The sequence below is a fragment of the Brachyhypopomus gauderio genome, chromosome 19 (assembly GCF_052324685.1).
Source record: "Brachyhypopomus gauderio isolate BG-103 chromosome 19, BGAUD_0.2, whole genome shotgun sequence".
Classification (NCBI taxonomy): domain Eukaryota; kingdom Metazoa; phylum Chordata; class Actinopteri; order Gymnotiformes; family Hypopomidae; genus Brachyhypopomus; species Brachyhypopomus gauderio.
Window position 1 is genome coordinate 7,590,651 of NC_135229.1, and position 16,999 is coordinate 7,607,649.

General features: G+C 48.4%; 1 protein-coding gene across 2 annotated transcripts in view; it reads left to right on the forward strand.

The window, feature by feature from the left end:
• col11a1b (collagen, type XI, alpha 1b) overlaps positions 1 to 16,999 on the forward strand; it is a 63,503-nt gene that overhangs the window by 22,678 nt on the left and 23,826 nt on the right. For both annotated transcript variants that reach the window (XM_076981052.1, XM_076981053.1), the window contains exons 12-37: positions 1,187 to 1,261; positions 1,720 to 1,803; positions 2,906 to 2,962; positions 3,530 to 3,583; positions 5,068 to 5,121; positions 5,932 to 5,985; positions 6,092 to 6,145; positions 7,424 to 7,477; positions 7,609 to 7,653; positions 8,545 to 8,598; positions 8,691 to 8,735; positions 9,384 to 9,437; positions 9,908 to 9,952; positions 10,480 to 10,533; positions 12,008 to 12,052; positions 12,363 to 12,416; positions 12,506 to 12,550; positions 13,617 to 13,670; positions 13,961 to 14,068; positions 14,379 to 14,432; positions 15,804 to 15,857; positions 16,130 to 16,174; positions 16,279 to 16,332; positions 16,471 to 16,515; positions 16,616 to 16,669; positions 16,894 to 16,947. In XM_076981052.1, the coding sequence (XP_076837167.1) occupies positions 1,187 to 1,261; positions 1,720 to 1,803; positions 2,906 to 2,962; positions 3,530 to 3,583; positions 5,068 to 5,121; positions 5,932 to 5,985; positions 6,092 to 6,145; positions 7,424 to 7,477; positions 7,609 to 7,653; positions 8,545 to 8,598; positions 8,691 to 8,735; positions 9,384 to 9,437; positions 9,908 to 9,952; positions 10,480 to 10,533; positions 12,008 to 12,052; positions 12,363 to 12,416; positions 12,506 to 12,550; positions 13,617 to 13,670; positions 13,961 to 14,068; positions 14,379 to 14,432; positions 15,804 to 15,857; positions 16,130 to 16,174; positions 16,279 to 16,332; positions 16,471 to 16,515; positions 16,616 to 16,669; positions 16,894 to 16,947 (1,449 nt within the window). The remainder of the gene's footprint in view (positions 1 to 1,186; positions 1,262 to 1,719; positions 1,804 to 2,905; positions 2,963 to 3,529; positions 3,584 to 5,067; positions 5,122 to 5,931; positions 5,986 to 6,091; positions 6,146 to 7,423; positions 7,478 to 7,608; positions 7,654 to 8,544; positions 8,599 to 8,690; positions 8,736 to 9,383; positions 9,438 to 9,907; positions 9,953 to 10,479; positions 10,534 to 12,007; positions 12,053 to 12,362; positions 12,417 to 12,505; positions 12,551 to 13,616; positions 13,671 to 13,960; positions 14,069 to 14,378; positions 14,433 to 15,803; positions 15,858 to 16,129; positions 16,175 to 16,278; positions 16,333 to 16,470; positions 16,516 to 16,615; positions 16,670 to 16,893; positions 16,948 to 16,999) is intronic.

The window sequence follows — 16,999 nt, forward strand, 5'->3', positions numbered from 1 at the left end:
GCACGCCTACTGCTGCAGTCCCATGTCTCTCAACACAAAAGGCTTCTTGTCTGAGAAGGGAAATGATCGCACTGCTTTGATCCCATTGGGTCCTGACTACGAGAGAGAGAGAGAGAGAGAGAGAGAGAGAGAGAGAGAGAGAGAGAGAGAGAGAGAGAGAGAGAGAGAGAGAGAGAGAGAGAGAGAGAGAGAACCAGATCCTACTGGTGACAGTTACAGATGAATCAATGATGGATATTTTCTCCCCTGACCTGAGAATCCTCTGCAGTGCACCCACCCACACACACCCACCCACACACACACACACTCACACACACACACACACTCACACACACACACACACACACAAACAAACACATCCTACTGAGTTTTGGGAACACATACTGTATGCACTAGATGGCAGACTGTTTAGAACTCACTGCAACTTCACTACTTCTGGCTACACACACACACACACACACACACACACACACACACACACACACACACACACACTCATATGGGAATAATTTAGTGTGTCTCGTCTGAGAAAAGAGCACGACGCCTTCTAAAGAAACTGCTCTACAGTATGTGTACTATATTTTAGACTAAAGCAACTTTATTGTGAAATGTTATTGTTACATATACAAAAATATGTAGTAAATTACAACACAGATCATACATGAACCTAAGCAATGTTACCAAGTAAAATAAAAGTAAATGTAACGTTACAAAATAATGAAGGGTCCCAAGGAAAAGCGCTGTGGTTATTTCTCTGTTATGAATGTTCATTATTGAACGAGCATGTGACACACATTCATATCTTATTTCTCTTCCAGTTAGTCAAGTCTGCAGTTTATTGAGCCCTTGAGAATTTGATTGATTAAAGATTTGGTGACATATAGTGACATGTTGTGACATGTTGTGACATATGTACCTCCCTTGACCCCTCCCCCCACCCCACCCCCAACTCTTCCCATCCTGTTTTCTCTCTCCGTCTCTCATCTTTTCCTTCCTTCTATCTGTTTCTCTTTTTTCTCCTCTCTCCCTTTTCACATCTCTCTCTCTCTCCGCCTCACTTTCTCTCCCTCTCTCGCCCTTTCTCCACTTCCATCTCTCTCCCTCACTCCCTCTCTCTCTTCCTCTCTCTCTCTCTCTCTCTCTCTCTCTCTCTCTCTCTCTCTCTCTCTCTCTCTCTCTCTCTCAGGGTCCCGCTGGTCGTCCAGGTCTGCCTGGTGCTGATGGAGCTCCAGGACCATCTGGCACCGTCATCATGTTGCCGGTGAGCTGCTCCACCTCTCAGCCTCCTACACCTTCCTCGCCCTCCAAACCAGCTCCTCCACTCCTATTGGCTGTTTGGTTCTGTGTATTAGTTACATTGTGTGTGTGTGTGTGTGTGTGATTGCTTTTTTAACAAAAAGCTGTGTACTTTACAAGGTCTCAGACCCAATCCAAGCCGTAGATCTGTTCTGAGATCAGCAGCTCCAGCCAGTACCTCATAACTTACTGCCATTGTAAATGCCCCAGTGGGTGTTAGCGGTTGGTCCACACTAGAGCAGAAATTGGTACTGTATCTTTATATCCTCTTCATGCCAATCCAGATGAGGGTTCAGTAATCACAGGGCTGGAATGGCCGTATGGCTGTTGTGTGGTACAGGGACCCATTATGCTTTAAACTCAATGTATATCTGCTGTGTTTGACGTGAAAATGTGTTTTGTTTGCTTGTTTGGTGCTGATAGTTTCGAGCAGGCGGAGAAGCATCCAAAGGCCCCGTGGTGTCAGCTCAGGAGGCACAAGCCCAAGCTATCCTCGCACAGGCCAAGGTAAGTGCCCCTCAGGACCAAGGCTAGGATTAGACCCCTCAGTGTCCAGGCTAGGATTAGTGCCCCTCAAGAACCAGAATAGGGTTAGTGCCCCTCAATACCCAGACTAGGGTAAGTGCCCCTCAATACACAGACTAAGTGTCCCTCAATACCCAGGCTAGGGTTAGTGCCCCTCAAGAACCAGACTAGGGTGAGTGTCCCTCAAGAACCAGACTAGGGTTAGTGCCCCTCAAGAACCAGACTAGGGTAAGTGTCCCTCAAGAACCAAACCTGGGTAAGTGCCCCTCAAGAACCAGACTAGGGTTAGTGCTCCTCAAGAACCAAACTAGGGTGAGTGCCCCTCAGTACCCAGACTAGGGTTAGTGTCCCTCAATACCCAGACTAGGGTGAGTGCCCCTCAAGAACCAGACTAGGGTTAGTGCCCCTCAGTACCCAGACTAGGGTTAGTGCCCCTCAAGAACCAGACTAGGGTTAGTGCCCCTCAGTACCCAGACTAGGGTTAGTGCCCCTCAGTACCCAGACTAGGGTTAGTGTCCCTCAATACCCAGACTAGGATGAGTGCCCCTCAAGAACCAGACTAGGGTTAGTGCCCCTCAGTACCCAGACTAGGGTTAGTGCTCCTCAAGAACCAGACTAGGGTTAGTGCCCCTCAGTACCCAGACTAGGGTGAGTGCCCCTCAGTACCCAGACTAGGGTTAGTGCCCCTCAAGAACCAGGCTAGGGTTAGTACCCCTCATGACCCAGACTAGGGTTAGTGCCCCAAAGTACCCAGACTAGGGTGAGTGCCCCTCAAGAACCAGACTAGGGTTAGTGCCCCTCAGTACCCAGGCTAGGGTAAGTAGAGTGGCTCTGTTGTGTCTATAGGTTAATATTGCATTGGGATCAAGCAGATACATCAATCCCCGTCTGTTTCTCAAACCAGTGTTTACTGCATAGCTCTCAAAAGGTTGAGTATGTTGTGAACTTATGGCCCAGTGAGCTGACAAGGGATCTGAGTGCAGCATGGAGAAGGGCTTTCGTCTGACGACACAATAATGCTTCTCATGTTCAGATATAGGCATGTGCATGTGCAGTTCTCTGATTGGCTGCTGTATTCCCACAGCTGGCTATGCGAGGTCCCCCTGGTCCAATGGGATTGTCAGGAAGGTCCGGTCCTGTGGTAAGTGTCTCGGATCAAACATAAAAGCACTATTGATGGGAAACCCAGAGGGCGTCATGTGTAATTCTGCATTCTTGTAAACCTTCTTGTCAGTTCTTATACACACACACACACACACACACACACACACACACACACACACACACACACACAACATGCACGCATTGTGTCAATTTGTAATTTTTATATTTCTGGGGCTTTGGGGCTGCTTTGAACTCAAGTCCCTACGCTTTAACACACGCTCCCCCATTCCAGAAATATTCATATAGCTGTGATTTCTGCTCAGAGAACACATGCCTTAGTTTAGACTTAGACTTAGATTAGGCTTAACCCAGGTCAGGGAAACCAGCCCCAAGAGTGCCTACAGAAATGTGGTCAGATGTCGTCCAGAGCCTCTGAAGTCTTGGGTGGGTGTGGTAGACAAGGGTGTGGCTCAGACAGAGATCCAGGAATGAAATAGCCATGTTAGAGAGTCTAAACATGTATGTGTGTGTGTGTGTGTGTGTGTGTGTGTGTGTGTGTGTGTGTGTGTGTGTGTGTGTGTGTGTGTGTGTGTGTGTGTTACAGGGTAGTCCTGGAACACCTGGACTTAAAGGAGACAGTGGAGAATCTGGCCCTGGCGTAAGTGGTTCCACATCCTGCTACTAAAACTCTGTTTGGTCTCTTTGACTAATGGAATATGCAGATTTCTAAAAGTATTTGGACAGTTCCATCTAAGGTGCAGATACCCAACATATCACTGTTTGGATATATTTGAGCATGGGTGTTGATGTCATTTCTGCATTCAGATCTGACATTAAAGTGAACCCAGACATGCACTTGCTTCAGAATTTAGTTTTGTTCATCCATGGATGGGCAGGACTGGCTTACACACGTGAGGCTCGTTGTGACACTCGTTTCACAGATTATCGACCACACCTTCATGTCAACATCCCCATCACATTTCACAGATTATCTACCACACCTTCATGTCAACCTCCCCATCACATTTTATAGATTATCTACCACACCTTCATGTCAACCTCCCCATCACATTTTATAGATTATCTACCACACCTTCATGTCAACCTCCCCATCACATTTTACAGATTATCTACCACACCTTCATGTCAACCTCCCCATCACATTTCACAGATTATCTACCACACCTTCATGTCAACATCCCCATCACATTTTATAGATTATCTACCACACCTTCATGTCAACCTCCCCATCACATTTCACAGATTATCTACCACACCTTCATGTCAACATCCCCATCACATTTTATAGATTATCTACCACACCTTCATGTCAACATCCCCATCACATTTGCCAGAGCTTTTTGTCCATCTGAAACTGTTACAGAACTTTGCAACCTCACCTTTTATCTGGTATCAATACTCCCTTGTGATTTTCATCTCGCAGTCCAAGATCTTTTGCTGTACTTTTTGCTGTTCAGATCTCTTGGAATCAGTGTCTGCTCAAAGACTTGGTCTGAGGTTTCACTGGAAAGTTTTTTTTTTCTAGTTTTCGTTTTTCTCTTTGAAACTCTGGCGATGGTTTCTGGCATCAGCCATGGTTGTTGTCCTCACTGAGCACGGGTAATGCAGACAGTTAGGTACATTACTGCTTTCCTTTTTCTTTTTGTCAAAGAATACGTTGTTTGATTTTGTAGTTCCTAATTAAATCGGGTTTGCGTTTGCTTTTCCCTGTTGCTTGACACCCTGAGATGCTCAACAGTAATAACATGGTGATGTGATGTCAGCCTCACATGCAGGACTAAATAACATTCACTTACATTCTTCTGCTCAGTATTATGTTCACTTAAAATGGATGAAATGTTCTATTACTAAGATAAAATAAACACCCCTGATGAAATACCCAGATCGAATTAAATTAGATTCCCAAAAGAAAGAAAAGGTGATATTCTTCGCCCACTCAAAACCTGAATGATTTGAAAACGTCTTTGTGTATAGCAAGTATAATATCAAGGCTATTATTTCATGTCCAATTTGTAATTCTTACCACCTGTTGTCTGGTGGTTTCCATCAGCATTGCAAAACTATGTGACACAGGTAGCCTATACTAATGAATGATGTGTTTGTGTGTGTTTTATGTTTAAGGGCCCCAGAGGACTCCAGGGCCCCACTGGGCCACCTGGCAAAGCCGGAAAGAGGGTAAGCATATGTTAACCCCATGTCACGCTGTACACTCCAGTCCAGCTCTGGCCTGTTACACGTCCTCTGTGGCGCTGTGACTGGACGCAGGTTACAGCGGTTTGACCCTGAGAAAAGCACAGCTGGGAGATATATATATATATATATATATATATATATATATATATGCAAATGAGAGCACTTGGCAGATAGGACAGCCTGTTGAGAACATGCTCTTAAATTACAGTTATGATGTTTGGATCTGGACCCAAGGACTTTGTAGCTCTGAATCATCAGATCCGAAAAGTCCTGATACCTCGTTGCCGTTTTCAGGATTTTTAAGTAACCCAGACTGTGCTTGCATCTGGTGATGTTAGCTTCATTTGAGTTTCTGTCGGTCTGACATATCCACAATATTACATCGAGCATTAGACATAGCTGTGGAAAGCCTTTCTTGACGTAGTTTACACACAGTTGTGTTATAAATGCTCTAATAACTTTCCAACTTTGAGACTCCGCCTGAGCTGCGTAGACTCAACACATTCCCTCCGGACTACCTCTGCCTACCTTAGAGAACCTCCGGGTGTCGACAGACATTTAACAGTTGTGCAGACACATGTGAAGCACATCAGGCCACATGACATCAGGCCTACACCACATGACATCAGGCTACTCCACATGACATCAGGCCTACACCACATGACATCAGGCTACTCCACATGACATCAGGCCTACACCACATGACATCAGGCCTACACCACATGACATCAGGCTACTCCACATGACATCAGTCCTACACCAAATGACATCAGGGTGGGGATGTTTCTGCAGGGCCGATCCGGAGCAGATGGAGCCAGAGGAATGCCGGGCGAGGCAGGAGCCAAGGTAGGCTCACGCACTCACTTAAAGTCCTTCACGTGTAGCCGGAGCTGATATTTGTTCCCGCTCCTGACATATCACTATCATTGTTGTTTCTGTGGTCGTCCGTCAGGGTGACCGAGGATTTGATGGGCTTCCAGGTCTTCCTGGTGAGAAGGGACACAGGGTAAGTAGTACAATAAACGTCAAATGTCATAAGAGTAAATGCGATTCGTTTGAAAATGACACCTGTGAGGGCGTTGGAGACATGGGGTGCTCTGAGCAGTCCAACCTTCACCATTATTTAAACAAGGTTTGTCACGTGCTGAGTCAGGATCAGACACGCTAATCTTCACCCTCAAATTCAGACTCGCCAATGCGCCTCCTCCACCTCCTCCACCTCCCCCACCTCCTCCACCTCCTACACCTCCCCCGCCTCCTCCACCTCCTCCACCTCCTACACCTCCCCCACCTCCCCCACCTCCTCCACCTCCCCCACCTCCTACACCTCCCCCACCTCCTCCACCTCCCCCACCTCCTCCACCTCCCCCACCTCCCCCACCCTCCTCCACCTCCCCCGCCTCCTCCACCTCCCCCACCTCCCCCACCCTCCTCCACCTCCCCCACCTCCCCCACCTCCCCCGCCTCCTCCACCTCACCCACCTCCCCCACCCTCCTCCACCTCCCCCACCCTCCTCCACCTCCCCCACCTCCACCACCCTCCTCCACCTCCCCCGCCTCCTCCACCTCCCCCACCCTCCTCCACCTCCCCCGCCTCCCCCGCCTCCTCCACCTCCCCCACCTCCCTCACCTCCTCCACCTCCCCCACCTCCCCCGCCTCCTCCACCTCCCCCGCCTCCTCCACCTCCTACACCTCCTACACCTCCCCCACCTCCTCCACCTCCCCCACCTCCCCCACCTCCTCCACCTCCCCCGCCTCCTCCACCTCCTACACCTCCCCCACCTCCTCCACCTCCCCCACCTCCCCCACCTCCCCCACCTCCTCCACCTCCTCCACCTCCTCCGCCTTCACAGCAGCCCGGGACCATTTTCCACCACAGTGCCTTTCATACAGCACGTCAGCGGGATCCCAAGTCATTGCCCCCACTGGGACCAATATAGCACGTGCCCCCGCCCAGTGTGGGCACTGTGGGAGGTGGTGGTGGTGGTGGGACAGGCTGCCCCGACCGTGCAGGGCCCAGATCACAGGGCCCAGATCACAGGGTCCAGAACTTATTTCTAGCTTCCTCATCCTCGCCAGCGTAATTACAGAGAGGAGAGTCCCCGTCTGCTATAGGGCTGACTTATAAATAGCAGTGCGGGGCTCTAACAATAGGAGCCTTGCCAAGACAGGCAGGGACCGTAATAATAACCTCCACGCCCTCCACGTCTCCATCACCTCCACGTCTTCCAGGCCTCTATCAATTTACTCATTTTCTGGTTTTTTTGTGTCATCTCTCGGCAGGGAGAGCAAGGGCCCATTGGTTCTCCAGGGGCTCCGGGAGAGGACGGCCCAAGAGTGAGTAGCTCTTTGTGTGTGTGTGTGTGTGTGTGTCTGTGTGTGTGTGTGTGTGTGTGTGTGTGTGTGTGTGTGTGTGTGTGTGTGTGTGTGTTGAGTCATGCAGCTCCCTCACCGTGTGTCTCTTGCAGGGCGAGGACGGGGAGATCGGACTGAGAGGATTACCGGGTGACAGTGTAAGCGTCCTCGTCTCCACCCAGTAAACAGCTCTAGTGCAGTAGGGGCAGTTTCAGCAACTCCGGGGCTGTTAGCAGCCTGCTTTTCAAATAAAGCCTGCAGTCCACCACGTTCATTAGCTCCATGCATATTTAAAGATGAATGTCCTAACTCTCCACTGTGTAGCGAGAGGTGCTGGTTTTAGTCATGATGGTGTCAGATCCGTGACGTGGAGGCTGACACAGCGTCCTCTAAACACACCTCTAGCAGTGCTAAACGAAAATAACAATTATCCCATTATTTCCAGTTTACATATTTGTCCTGTTAGCATCTTGAGTCTTGCCACAGGGCATAATTTGACTTCGGGGAAGTGCCAGGATTAAAACATCTATGGAATCTCTTCCAGTGACGTGCAAAGGTTTGCAGTGCTAAGTGGTCTGATTTTAATGGGTTGGAAAATTCAGTCTCGTTTGAGAGGAGAGCCAAAGAGCGTGTGTAGGCACATAACTCAGGAGCACTGAGGGGACGCTCGCCGAGTAATGGAGCATTCTGGGCCTTACACAAACACCAGCTCAGCGAGGAGTAAAGCACGTGAGGTTGATCATCCATCCGGTCATCCATCCATCCATCCATCCATCCATCCATCCATCCATCCGGTCATTCATCCATCCATCCATCCATCCATCAATCCATCCATCCATCCATCCATCCATTCTTCTTTCCATTTTGCCATCTGTCCATTCTACCATTTCTTCATCTCTTCATCTGTTCCAGTAGTCCAGCTAGGTAGCTTTATCACTTCAGTCTGAAATAATTGCTTTTTTTCTCCTGGTTCACAACTGTGTGTACGTGTGTGCCTGTGTGTTTGCGTGTGTGAATGCGTGTGTGTGTGTGTGCGTTTTGTTACTCAGGGTCCCAGAGGGCTGCTCGGACCCCGAGGGTCCCCCGGAGCACCCGGACAGCGTGTATGTGCCAAGACTGCCTTTCAGAATTTGTGTACTTTCTTCTCAGACACCATATAAATACCTTGACGTCTCTCTCTACTGCACACACACAGGGTCTCTCCGGAGTGGACGGCCCAGCTGGTCCTAAAGGAAACATGGTAGGACTCCTCACACACGTTATTCTTTATTCTTATACACAAAGCCATTCATGACCACAGCCCTACAAACCAGCGCAGAGCTCCCCGCAGGAGACCCGATCAGCCTTCGCTAACAACCTCTGACCTTGCTCAAATTTGACAGCTGTCCAGGCTAAAGGTCATAGCTAAATGAAGTCATTCGATAAGAGGGTCGCAGTCAGTCTGACAGTGGAGATAACTCAGGAGAGCCCAGGAGGCTTTGACCTCTGACCAAGAAATACAACAAGTAAGAAAAACATGTTGCACTCTGGGAGCAGACGACCGCGTGGTACTGAGTGCTGGTGGCTTTGTGTCACTTGGAATACAGCTATAGTCAGTGAGTGGTTTTCATTACCGAGTTTGTAAGTTACACATCTACAACCGACATGTCACTTTCCCTTACCAGACAGATTAGGAGATTAGACTTATATTAGGTTACATTAAACAGTTCAGCATGAAGCCCAAATGAAAAACAGAGATGGGTATCCGGAGCCGTCATTCAGCCTGTTCACTTTATTACGTGCGCTGGGTGGCACTTTTTTGAAGTTTCCGTTTTGTTCGCATGGCACCCGCGGTGTAGTGTTTCAACGTGGGCATCGTTGAACTGTTTTATCTCTTCTTTACATCCAGGGGCCTCAAGGAGAATCAGGACCTCCCGGCCAACAAGGCATCCCTGGCCCGCAGGTAAGGTCCGGCAGAGCTAGGGGCCCGGGCCCATCGGTCCTAGTATCCCAGTATCACTCTTAGCCCAGACCTTTAGGCGTGTTTATTTTTCTTCCTGTGTCCCGCACTGTGGGTGAGACGCAGCTCTCGTGTTGTAATCATCAGTCGCGCCCCGTCGTGCCCCCGTCGTGCCCCCCGTCGTGCCCCCTCGGCTTTCTGCCGTCCTCCCGTAGGTCGTGATTGAAATGTCCGGCTGCTCTGCTGTTGCGGGGAATGTGAGGGCGGAGTCACGGGGGCAGGGGGGGCGGGGTCACGGGGTCTCCAACTGACTCTTCAGGCCTGTTGTGGATTGTGTATCTCTTTACATGCACACCTACACTCATGTACACAAAAGCACACCCAGCTGTTTACTTGTTTTTCCACCATAAACCTTTTACATGGATGTCATCCCCATTCATTGTATGTCGGTCTTATTAAATCCTGTTTTGCAGGGTCTACCGGGTCCTCAAGGCCCAATTGGACCTCCTGGAGAAAAAGTAAGTGTGTGTATTATGAGCCAGAAGCTCTCAGGACTGCCTACTTGTTATTACAGACGGATTTTCCTGCTCTGGCCCCAGTAAACGATTCAGCAGACTCACTGGTTTCCAAGCTGTAGGTTGTGAGCAAATTACTGCTGACTAAAGTAAAACCGCATACACACTCGCACACACAATCACACGCACACGCACACAGGCCACAGTTACATGTAGTGGATTGTCATTGACTAGTCTCACACCAGCAGTTTGTCAGGTCTTTTGGGAGGAAGCCAGAAGTGGAGGTCCATTAGGTTGAAACGTGAGCCCATATCTGGTGGAGTAGTGCCAGACTCACCGTGTCATTAGACCTCTGCTGAGATGAACACAGGAAACCGTAATGAAATGACAACACAACGACGGGCCTTTTTAAAAACACGTCACGGTTGAGGAAGATCTGTCATCACGCTCATTGTGCAACTATTTTCTCTTTCCCTCTTTCTCTCTCTTTTATTTCAGTTCCCTCCCTGACATGTGCTCTTCTTCTATAGGGACCTACTGGAAAACAAGGCCTGGCTGGTTTAGGTGGAGCGGACGGCCCTCCTGTGAGTCACTCTCTCCATCACATCACTCTCTCTCCATCACATCACTCTCTCTCTCCATCACATCACTCTCTCTCTCCATCACATCACTCTCTCTCTCCATCACATTACTCTCTCTCTCCATCACATCACTCTCTCTCTCCATCACATCACTCTCTCTCTCCATCACGTCACTCTCTCTCCATCACGTCACTCTCTCTCTCCATCACGTCACTCTCTCTCCATCACATCACTCTCTCTCTCCATCACATCACTCTCTCTCTCCATCATGTCACTCTCTCTCTGTCACATCACTCTCTCTCTCCATCACATCACTCTCTCTCTCCATCACATCACTCTCTCTCCATCACATCACTCTCTCCATCACATCACTCTCTCTCTCCATCATGTCACTCTCTCTCCATCACATCACTCTCTCTCTCCATCATGTCACTCTCTCTCCGTCACATCACTCTCTCTCCGTCACATCACTCTCTCTCCATCACATCACTCTCTCTCTCCATCACATCACTCTCTCTCCATCACATCACTCTCTCTCCATCACATCACTCTCTCTCTCCGTCACATCACTCTCTCCATCACTCTCTGTCACATCACTCTCTCTCCATCACATCACTCTCTCTCCATCACATCACTCTCTCTCTCCGTCACATCACTCTCTCCATCACTCTCTGTCACATCACTCTCTCTCCGTCACATCACTCTCTCCATCACTCTCTCTCTGTCACATCACTCTCTCCATCACTCGCTCTCTCTCCATCACATCACTCTCTCTCTCCATCATGTCACTCTCTCTCCAGCACGTCACTCTCTCTCCATCACATCACTCTCTCTCTCTCCATCATGTCACTCTCTCTCTCTCCATCATGTCACTCTCTCTCCATCACATCACTCTCTCTCTCCATCACGTCACTCTCTCTCCATCACATCACTCTCTCTCTCCATCATGTCACTCTCTCTCCATCACATCACACTCTCTCTCCATCACATCACTCTCTCTCTCCATCACATCACACTCTCTCTCCATCACATCACTCTCTCTCTCCATCACATCACACTCTCTCTCCATCACATCACTCTCTCCATTACATCACTCTCTCTCTCCATCACATCACTCTCTCTCTCCATCACATCACTCTCTCTCCATCATTCTCTCCATCACATCACTGTCTCCATCACATCACTCTCTCTCTCCATCACATCACTCTCTCTCTCCATCACATCACTCTCTCTCTCCATCACATCACTCTCTCTCTCTGTCACGTCACTTGATCCATTTATTTTGTAACACTTAACACTTGTCAGTCAATGTCACAGGATTCATGCAAAATCCAAGAACCATTTTAAATACCTGCCAATAACTTCTACTGGCTTGACTCTTCAGACTGTCATGATGATGATGATGATGATGATGATGATGATGCTGAGTGTTGTTGTTTTTGATGTTATTTTTGACCATTTTCATGTAACCCTGCAGGGTCACCCTGGGAAGGAGGGCCCTGCTGGAGAAAAAGGAGGCGCAGTGAGTGTCTTTTCTGCTCCTTCACATCAGGCTTCACACTTGCTCTGAGGAGAAACGTAGGAGACAGAACAGCCCAGGCATGAGTAGCCCACTAGTGTTGGGCTGCTTGAGGACCCAGAGCAAGTGTGATGGGGTTATCTGTGATTTTTCAGACACATTCCAAGATGTTTGAAATCATTGTTCAATGATTTTGGTCTGATATAATGAAGTGCATTTAAGGTGTATAATTATTTGTCATTATAACTTACGTTTATCCAATACTGCACTGCTGTTAAGTATCTTTGTAACGATTTTACCTGTCTGGCTGTAGGGTCATCCAGGACCTCAGGGTTCCATTGGTTACCCTGGCCCACGAGGAGTGAAAGTAAGCTTTATGTGTGTTTGACTCGTAACCCTGGCATGTAACTCCGCCCACCAGAACTTCTACCCATTGTCCATTTCTGCCCCATTCAGGGTGCTGAGGGCGTCCGCGGGCTGAAAGGAGGCAAAGGAGAGAAGGCGAGTCCTCTTCTGGCCTGCCTGTCCCTGATTGGTCAGCAGCTGGAGGTTGTGGGGCAGCAGAGGGGCGGGGCATGGAAACCATGTGTCTGTGAGAGCGTACATGCCCGCCGATTGCTATCGGCCCTGGAATGGTTTCGGTTGGCCGGGGTGAAATGGGCCGTGAGGCATTCTGGGGGAATTCGTATGTGTCAGAGTGCCACGACTCCCAAGTCCCTCACTTTGACTCAGCACCACGGATACGTCATTGATTTGAGACAGATAAGCCAAAGGTCGAGACTTTGGCGAGTTTTATTCCAGAGATTTGTGGCTTTGAACCATTATGAAAGAGCCTCTGCTCTGTGGTATATCACACCGCCCAAAGACCGGCCTGTGTTATTATGAGCTGCTCTCCAAATGACACAGGACTCTAAATTCAACACAGTGCTACACTCCCGCTGTTGCAAACTAGCAGGTCAGTTTAATAGTTTGAAACTGCGTTTCCTGCAACAACCACCAGATGCCACTGTTTCCATCAACTAGACACTATCAGAGTTCAGACCATCTCAGATGTACTGTATTTGAAATGGGTAATGGCATGCACAGATCAGAGGTAGGAAATAACTGTAAATTAAATGATGAATAGCGAGTTCATCACCTTGTATGCACGCATAACAATCCTCACATTGTACTTGTACTCTACTTTTTGACCACAAGATGTCAGTATTTAGCCAGTGTGCCAAATGTGCTCTGGCAGCCTGATGAAGCAGCTGGTACAGCTGCTGCTCAGCTTCATTCATGAATGGAAAATGAATGAATCAAACAACCATGATGATGAACATGAGTTTGTTCACAGATTCAATGCTGCAACTATTTAAAACGACCAAATGCATGTTTTATAAACCCGAAGAGTCTTGGAAAGAGAATGACCTCTGCCAAAATTGTACAATGCATGAATTTACCCTCCGTGGTTAGCCCTTGTCCTTCTGTGTCCTTCTGCGCCCAGGCTGATAATTCTGAAAGGGCTGAGGAAGTATAAAAGGTTTTATTTTTCTCAAAAAATGATCAAAAACCTTGTCATGTCCAGGGGGAGGACGGTTTTCCAGGATTCAAAGGTGATATGGGCCTCAAGGGAGACAAGGTGAGTGCTTTTTTACTATTTTATTTTATAGGTCAGCACAGACCGTCTTCTACAAAGGACTCCATCATATAGTATGTCAAATTTGTTTGAGCTGTATGTCAGAAAAAATATTTGACTCCACTCTGGAATCATTTCAACATGCCTCTGTAAAAGCCAGTTTAATATACAGTTTAGTGGAGTCAGTTGTCAAGCTGAAGTGGATGTGGGAAGAAGAATGTGTTATGTCACGTCATGGTAAATTGCTGGGAGGTTGCATAATGTTTTGGGGGTTTTTTTTTTGTGGTATTTAGGGGGAGGGCGGTGTCTTAGGCCCCAGAGGAGAGGACGGCCCCGAGGGGCCCAAAGGAAAGGCGGGTCCCTCTGGAGAGTCCGGCCCCATGGGCCTGGCTGGGGAAAAGGTGAGCCCCCCCCCCTCAGACACAGCCTGGAATAAATGCTGTTTTTGGTCAGCATGTTCTGTGCTGTCATGTGCCAAGTTAATCGAAAGTGACCAGATCTGGAGAAAAAATCAATGACTCATCAGCCAGACATTTAATTTGTGATAAACAATATCGATTGCTGTTGAAACTCTCTGAAGTTTGTCAAACAAGCTTTTGAAACAGTTTTGGTTATTTTAGGTTTTAAGACCCGTTTGTGCGTGTCCGTCCTGCGCGAACGTATCCCGGGTTCACTTCGTGCGTTCATTGTTTTTTCCTGCACTTCCTGCAGGGTAAACTGGGAGTTCCTGGATTACCCGGATATCCAGGACGGCAGGGTCCTAAGGTATGACATCACTGTATTTCCTCCCACTCTGTGCCACTCGATGACAGGACTTTCTGGTTTCCCAAATCACATCTTGATATTCCCCTCAGTGGAAGATACAATCTTCCCCCCCAACAGCATGATCTCATGTTCTGATCAAGTCCATGTAAACAGGTAAACAAGCCTGCCGTATTGGCGCTTGAAGCTTAACGAGAAAGAGAAATCAGCAGCTTCGCTTTGTGGTCAGCAAATTATTGTCAGTCTTGCGTTTTCAGTCTGATACAACACGCTAGACGTGCTCTACTTTTACGCTAATGCTCCCCAAATCGGAGAGGCCGTTTTCCGTTGCGCTGCCCACCTTATCTCTGGTACCACATGGCAAAACGCTCCATATCTTTCCAATGTTCGGTTTGTCATAAGTGAAGGCCTGTGAACAAAGCAGACCACGAGGCACAAAGACTCTGCCGCGCTGCTCTGTTGGCTTAGCTTATGGAAACCTTTGCCAACAATGAATTCGTGTCCGTCACGAAGTTTGGGCCCATCCCGAAGTTCAACAAATTAGTTTTGTAGCAATGATGTGACTCATAGCAGTTGTTTTATTTATTTATTTTAAGGCAGCGACTGCTTCTTGTGGAACTGTTTAAAATCTCGGTTTCTATCTTTTGGACCTTTCAGGTGTGTCACTGTGTTTTCCACTGAGCAAAGCTCGGATAGTAGAATAGAAGATGGTATATTAACAGCCCTCCATAGCAGAACTTTTGATTTCGAGCATTACCAGTTAATATTCCAATTAAAATTAATATTCATTCAAGCTGCATCTAGAGGACAGACAGGAAAACAGATTATATTCTCATTCATAGTTCTGCCTTAGGAACATGATGGGGACAGAAGATGTGTTGCTGGATTAACCTGGTTAATCTCCCACTATCTTGCCTTTTAATCCCTTCCCTTCACATAAGCTCTGCTGCCCCAGAAACCCCACCACAGGCCTCCGCCCTCCGATGGTCTGCAACGGGCCCACGTTCTCTCCCACGGGACTCTTTTCCTTTCGCTTGAGCATATTTGAACAGCTGGCTCTTTGACCGAATCCGTTATCTTAGCAGGGCCGGCCAGACTCGACCCGTAGATGCATGTGCCCGCGGCGAGATTGGATCACCTGCGATTGCTATGCCAGGCCGGTCCGACCTTCGCTTTTTCATCTTCCGTCCTCGTGCTCATCCGCACCGCTCCCCGTCCTTTGTTCGCTCCCTCCAGAAGCTCGAATTCACTCTCCACCAAATAACACTACCACCACTGGCCACCCTCACCCCTGCTGTATTCATAGCATTTTGTAGCCCACATAGGTTCGTTCTCATCAGGCCGTGAGTAGATGACAATCTTTCTTCTCTGCAGGGTTCCACCGGTTTCCCCGGCTTTCCCGGAGCCAATGGAGAGAAGGGAACACGGGTAAGCTAACGTGAGAAACAAAAAAATACCCAGAAGGCCAAATAGGATGAGACTGAAGAGTCTGGAATGTCACGAGCGTGACCCGGGAGTCTCAGTTGTGATATCTGTCAACATCTGTTCACACAGCACTCCTGCTGAGTAAGGGCAGGGGCAGAGGCTGAACGTCATATCTCATGAAATAAAGAAGATGCCCGTTATAGACTTAAAAGCAATGCAAGTCCTCAAGGTTGTGTCCACTAGCGCATTAATTATGTTCTTCTGTCTTTGCACAGGGTACTGCTGGGAAGGCCGGACCACGAGGACAACGTGGCCCAACGGTGCTGAAAAATCTTCAATTTGAAAAAAAAAACCCATAAATACACCAAAGCATATTTCAGCCTGCGCAATAGCTGCAGTTAATAGTGAACATCTGTGTTCTCAGGGCCCTCGTGGTGGTAGGGGAGCCAGGGGCCCGACTGGAAAACCAGGGCCAAAGGTGAGAGGTCAAACGCCCTGTCAGGGTGTCATAACGGCTGCTGGTTCTGCGCGTTCGGGATGGGTTGCACAATACAATTGAAACTCGTTTCTCCAGCTTGCCGTGCTTGATCTGACGAAGCTCTTCTCCGTTCTACAGGGCACCTCAGGAAATGATGGACCTCCCGGTGGTCCTGGAGAAAGAGTGAGGGCTTCCACAATTTTTTAAGGTTGCTTCTTTTATGCAAGGGCCTGAGCTTATCAAGAAGAAAATACCTGACCTTTTTTTCCCCCTTGTGACATAGGGGCCCCAAGGGCCACAGGGACCTGTTGGGATGCCGGGCCCTAAGGGCCCAAATGTAAGTCATTTTCTTGTTTTTATTTTTTTCTGGTAGAACTTGCTCTTTTAGTACTGTCCTCCTTTACACATACACTGCGACTTTACTATTTTGAAATAATCTACCTAACTGGTCTCAGATCAGGAGTACAAGGCACAACCTCGAATAGTGCTCGAATAGTATGAACACAAACTCGAATAGTGCATTGTGGGTGTCGTCCACCGACTGCTGGTGTCTCTCTGCAGGGGCCCCCTGGCAAGGATGGCCTGCCTGGGCACCCAGGACAGCGAGGGGAGACTGTAAGTACTGCCAGCTCAGAAACACATCTGTGGAGAATACACGTGTGGTGAT